Source organism: Rhizophagus irregularis, chromosome 10, assembly GCF_026210795.1.
Source record: "Rhizophagus irregularis chromosome 10, complete sequence".
Taxonomy (NCBI): Eukaryota; Fungi; Glomeromycota; class Glomeromycetes; order Glomerales; family Glomeraceae; genus Rhizophagus; species Rhizophagus irregularis.
In genome coordinates, this window is record NC_089438.1 from 4,460,398 (window position 1) to 4,466,790 (window position 6,393).

At 26.0% G+C, this 6,393-nt stretch overlaps 3 protein-coding genes across 3 annotated transcripts; all 3 read right to left on the bottom strand.

The window, feature by feature from the left end:
- Window positions 1–3,275: 3,275 nt before the first annotated feature.
- Window positions 3,276–4,403, bottom strand: OCT59_002419 (uncharacterized protein; the record flags this gene model as incomplete). Its single annotated transcript, XM_025332823.2, has 4 exons — window positions 3,276–3,505; window positions 3,622–3,866; window positions 4,239–4,246; window positions 4,326–4,403. 4 exons carry the CDS (start codon window positions 4,401–4,403, stop codon window positions 3,276–3,278), a joined length of 561 nt encoding a protein of 186 aa, XP_025166707.2.
- Window positions 4,404–4,727: 324 nt separating this feature from the next.
- Window positions 4,728–5,455, bottom strand: OCT59_002420 (uncharacterized protein; the record flags this gene model as incomplete). The annotated part of the gene is made up of 3 exons (XM_066144493.1): window positions 4,728–4,987; window positions 5,125–5,137; window positions 5,366–5,455. The coding sequence occupies 3 exons, from the start codon at window positions 5,453–5,455 to the stop codon at window positions 4,728–4,730; spliced, it is 363 nt and encodes a 120-aa protein (XP_065995652.1).
- A 204-nt stretch (window positions 5,456–5,659) lies between these two features.
- Window positions 5,660–6,105, bottom strand: OCT59_002421 (uncharacterized protein; the record flags this gene model as incomplete). Its single annotated transcript, XM_066144494.1, has 2 exons — window positions 5,660–5,844; window positions 5,937–6,105. 2 exons carry the CDS (start codon window positions 6,103–6,105, stop codon window positions 5,660–5,662), a joined length of 354 nt encoding a protein of 117 aa, XP_065995653.1.
- Window positions 6,106–6,393: the final 288 nt, after the last annotated feature.

Consider the following 6,393-nt stretch of genomic DNA (forward strand, 5'->3'; position numbering starts at 1 on the left):
TCATTATTCAGTTAGGATCGATATTCGTTCCCTTAATGCTATAAATTATTACCAAAAGTAGAGAAATTATTATTAAAGAAAACAATACTTCGACATACAAAAATATATGACTATTATTTACCGCTCATTTTGTTTTAGAATTCACAATTATATTTTTAAAAGAAATTTAAAGTTTTATAATGCATTTAATAATGACCTATAATCAGAAAGTTGAAGCTGCGCTAGTAGACGATTTTTTAAACTAAAAATTTATTTTTTTAAAACAAAAAATTTTTTTATTTTTTATTTTATTTAAAATGATGTCTATAAATGGACCAAGAAGAGTTAGTATTTACGAAAAAAATTTTTTTTTTTTGTCCTAACAAAGTGAAGTCTTGCTTTTTTTAATTACAAGCATAATAACATAATAACAAAGATATTGTGTGCATATCTGTATACAGTATCTGCATCTGCGTAAAATTTATGCCCGTGTATAGGTAGTACATTGTTGCACATACTACACATGATTAATTTGATACATTTACGGAATTTCGGAGTTAAGTCACTGACTTCACCTTTTTCGTTTCAAAATTCATATTTTAAAGGATTTTAAAGCTTTATAACATATTTCATAATGTCTTCTAATCCAAAAGTTAGTGTTGCACTTAATAGAGCATATGCACTAATAGATTACAAAGTTTATAATGATACACACAAACGATATGAATTTCAAAAACAAACACTTCTTGCTGATGAATCACTTACAGAAAATGAAAAATCCGAAGCAATAACAATAATAACTAGAACTTATGATCATAACAAACTTATTTTTAATTCAGGAACAAAAAGAATTTGTGAAAATTGTAACCAAGAATGTTTAGCTACAACATTTTGTGAACTTTGTGTTCGAAATTATTTAAAAGCAAATTTTTCAAATTGGACATCTGGAAATGATATGATCAATAATTTAATACAAGAATGTCAAATGAAAACACTTGCACCAAATGGAATAGTAGAATGGATTCCATATAATAATTTACAAAATATTGAATACCTAACAAAAGGAGGATTTTCAGAAATTTATACAGCAGATTGGATTAATGGAAATTTTATTGAATGGGATTCTAAAAAACAACAATTAAAAAGATTTGGAAAACATATAGTAGTACTTAAAAAATTTGAAAAATTTGAAAATGCAAGTCAAAATTGGTTTGAAGAGGTTTGAATTTAAAATATTTTAAATTTCATTAATAATATCTTAAATTTTAATTATGTTTTTTACTTATAGGCAAGATCACATTTAAATCTAAGCAATAAATGGAATGTTATTGTCCAATGTTTTGGATTAACACAAGATCCATCAAATGGGAATTATATGCTCATAATGCAAAATATGGACATAGATTTAAGAAATCATTTACAACAAAATCATAATCAACTTACATGGAAAGAAAGAATTCAAATTGTCACTAGTATAATTGATGCACTATCAAAAATTCATGAAGAAAATGCAATTCATAGAGATTTACATTCTGGAAATATATTATTTAAAGGTGGTAGATTTGATATAAGTGATCTCGGATTTTGTGGACCTGCAGATAAACCATTAATAAGTATATATGGAAATCTTCCTTATATAGCACCTGAGGTTATTATTGGAAGAGAACAGACTTATAAATCTGATGTTTATAGTATTGCAATGCTTATGTGGGAAATTTCATCTGGACAACCACCATTTAATAATTATGAACATGATTATGATCTTGCAATGAATATTGTTAATGGTATAAGACCAAAAATTGTGCCTGGAACTCCTTTAGAATATAAAAATTTGATGAAACAATGTTGGGATGCTGATCCATCAAAAAGACCTGATATTATTACACTTCGGGATAAAATAAGAGAAATTAATTTATTATATCAAACTAAATCAAGTGAATTATCTCAGCTTGAAGAAAATAATAATTTTGAGGTAGAAAACCATACCAGCAGTAGCAAACCATTTACAAGTAAACTTCATCAATTTGACAATCTTCCTGAACCAAGAAATGCAACAGAAGGTATTATATTAATTTTTGTTAATTTTTAAAAAGGTGTATTAATGTATTTAATTAATTAATGTTTTTTTTTTAATTTAAATAATAACAGAAGAACAAGAAGGTATAAATTAAGCAATTTCTTATATAATTTTAATTTATAAATATTGATGATAATATATAATTTTTTTATAGCATTTCATAGTAACAAATCATATAATTTTCATATTCCTGATAATAGTAAGTGCAATTAAATTTAAATATTATATAACGAGGCGTTATTTATTGATTTACTTTGCGTTTTTTTTAGTTAATGATTTTAATAAATCAAGTAGTAAGAAAAATAGTACTTCAAAAATATATAGCATATTTAAAGGTAATTGAATTACATTTTATTTTGACATAATCAAATGAATGAATAACTTATATTTAAGGTTTTTTAGTTAGCAGCAAAAAGTTATCCAATATATTTAAAAGAAGCTCAAAAAATGGCAAGTAAAATAATTTAAAATGTGTTGATTTTATTTTAATATTAAACATGATTTATTATCTAGATGATTATAAGATTGAATCAATGCGAAAGCGAATAAAAAACCTTCATATTAATGATAATGGTACGATAAAACAATTATTTAAATTCGTAAAATAATTATTCTACAGTATTTTATGATTTTTAATTTATATTTGATAGACGAAGAAGAAGTACATAACAATCCTAACCTTCATTCAGAAGAACAAGATGAATTGGAACTTCCTGATAGTAAGAATTATTTTTAAAATGTTTAAAATTTACCATAGATTAAATATTTTTTTTTTTCTTTTAGATATTTAGATATGGATGAATTATATAAATTAGATAACATTATTATACCTGATTTTTTTTCTTATCATAAATTATTTAAACACTATGACTTGATGAGATTTTCTTCAAGATTCTTAGTTTGTAATTTGAATAATTTATTTTTTATTTTTATTATTTGTTTTTTCTCATTATATTATTATTAGTAGCGTAAACTGAACACGTTTTTATTAAATAAATTTTAAAGTATATTTTAAATTTAAATTTTATGCGTTTTATTTAAGGATATATAAAAAAAAAATTCATTAAAGTCATGTTGATCGTTAATATGAATGAATTGTTGCAAATTTATTCTAACATGATATACTGTATATCTTTACGATCGCATCCCGGTGATATAGCGCTCTCACTAACCCAACATATATTTATTTTACATTTTTAAATGGAAAAAGGATTTAAAATTAAATTAAATTACTTTCAACAATTTCTTTTAATTTACCATCAACACATTTAACCACAACTCTTTTTTGTTTCACTTCTTTAAGAATAATACTAAGAAGAATTTTTCGTTGTTTTTCTTCAAAATCTTTAATTAAATTATCATTTTCATTAAAAGAATCCAAAGAATTAAAATTTCCTAAATCATCATTTTTAATATCTCTACTAATTTCTTCATTAGCTTGATCAGGATCTAACCAAATTCTAAATCTTTTATCAACTCAAACTTCACTTTATACATCTAATTTACCTCCCATTTTTTCTACTAATAATTTTACGATAGATAATCTTATTTGTATAATCCTGTACCAACCTGTAAAGTATTTTCTTGAGATAATGGTCGAAACATCTTTGTTGATAAAAATGATGGTGATATGCCACATTCTGTATCAGTTATTGTTATTAACGCGTGAATATTATTTGATGATGATGTATCCGTTGTTGTTGTATCTTGTACTCCAGCATGTTTCTTATATTGATCACTTAATAATGAATACGATAATGATGCTAATGAAATTAAGACATATCCTTTCTTCGTAAATTTCATGGAATTCCTATTTAAAAATATACATATATAAATATAAATAAACTCGAATAACTTTTAATTAAGACCGTTCCAATTTAACTATTTGCTTAGCGTCTCGTTTTTTTTTTCAAAAAAAAAAAAAATTGGGAGGTGATGTTACGCTCGCGCAAACAAGTGAAAAGGGAATAACTGATAAGTTAAAAGGGAATAAGTTAAAAAGGATAGACATTAAACAAACAACCAAGTTGGAACGGGATTGAGTCAATCCGTTATATCTGTTATTGTTACACTTACGATCTAATTTTCGTATAATCTGGGTAAAATCCAGAATATACCTCCCAAGCTTATATAAGATCAATAACTGATAAACTACGACTCAAATAAAAAATAATAAATTTACTCGATAATCTAAATAATCAAATCATAAATTAGTTTAAACAGATTCTTTTTTTCTTTTGGAAAGTAGTGTTTTATTTTCATAACTTACATTCATTAATAATTGTTTTAATGCACCATCTTCAGCCATAACCCACCAACGAGCATCTCTTGGTTCAACGACAATCATAAGTCAAACATTATCAGCTGTTGTTGGTGTGGAAATTAATAAATCATATACGCAGTATTATTACAGTATTCCCCATTAATAAATTTTCCTCATCATTGTTTTTATTCATAGAATTGGTTATTTTATTATTATCATTATATATAGTTGTAACCATCTGTTGACTCACAAAACAAACTTCAGATACTTCTAATAATTTAACTAAATCAACCCGTTCCTTCTTTTTTCTTTTTATTATTATTTCCATTTACTATTTTATTATCATTGTCTTTTTCATTTAATTTTTTTTTGGTTAATTGGATCTTCAACGTATTCTTGTTTTTCATTTTATAACTTCGCAAAATCTAATACACTATTAATAATACTTATTAAAGAAGTTCCACAACCTTGTATTGTTTCAACCAATCCAGCTTGAGCTTCATTTAATTTGCTTTCTTCCATTAATTCACAACTTGCTAAAATACCATAAAGAGGATTTCTTAATTCATGAGATATAGAAATGAATGCACCTTTTGCTCCATCGGCAACGATAACCCTTCTTTTAACAACATTTACACCAAAATTGCTCAAATAAACACGTTCTTCATCTTCAAATTGTTTTTGTGAATCATTGTCATAGCGATTAAGAAAAAAAAGCATTTTGTGTACCATCATAAATCGGTACAACAATACCGGAACGTACATAATCAGGAAAGAGGGTTGAAAGAATTTGGATAAATACAACCTTGTGAATGAGCCTAAATAAGCGAAATAAAAAGTGATTAGAGAAGCTTTTACAGCTTCAGAAGATAATTAACTTCACCAGCACAAGCGAGAGATCTTAAATGATTTGATGATACATCAGGAAGCGGAGTATCCACTTGAAGTACGAGAAGTTATAGATCACATATCTATAAATAAACTGAATCTACATCTAAATAATTTAACTGCCATGTTAAAGAATAGGATCACCAAAGTAGATTTACCTTATTTTCATCGTTATTAGAATTATTAGCTAATTGAATTTCCAAACAGAATTTGCTAAATTCAGCTATACTCTCTTCAGTCTCTTGCATCTTATTTCTTACACGTAAACGTAAAGTACTATTAGATCATAATTCTAATTCTCTCACGACAACTTTAGCAAATTCTTTTAAACTTTCACGATCCTTTTTTGAAAAACTATCCCTAGGTTCACGATCGATCACACATATCGTACTATCATCATCAGTTCGTAAAGGGACACCAGCATAGAATCTTATGAAAAGGAGAATCAGTAACTAAAGGATTATTACAAAATCTCCAATCTTTAGTGGTATCACAAATAGTTCGTCATTTTCTTGTAGTATAGTACGACCACAAAAACTTATTTTCCCAGTACTAGTTTCACTACATCCCATACCATCTTCAGCTTTAAACCATTGATGAGTCGTATTGAGAAGTGATATCACATCGATATTGAAGTCTTAAAATGTTCTTTTGATAATGTTACTATACGAGTAAAATTAACATCATTTGATGTATTAAGTATTTAAAATCTCTATAACGCTCTTCTACGTTCAACTTCATTAGGAGGCATGGAAAGAGAAAGGTAATGATTATTAACTAAATCATCATCATCATCATCGTCATCATCATAATTAATCTCATAATTACTATCTACTTCTTCAGATAAACATTTGTTTTGTTCACAATCATCTTCAAGACCTTTAATAAAAGAAGTCATAGCATCAGCTTCAGCAGTACTAGAATTAAATAGTAATTAAATTCACAAACTATTTTACTCCGAAGACAAGAAAATTTAGTTTTTTTGGAGTAATCATAGGATTAAATTTTCCTTGAGCATAATTATAAAGGAATTCTTTCCATTCATCAGTATTATATAGATCAAATTGTATATCGGAATCAGGGGAGGTAGCCAATAATGAATATTAACTTCACTACTACTAGATGATAATACATTATCAATAGAAGAAAGTTGTTTTGGAAAAGGTTTAAAACGAAATATCGCACA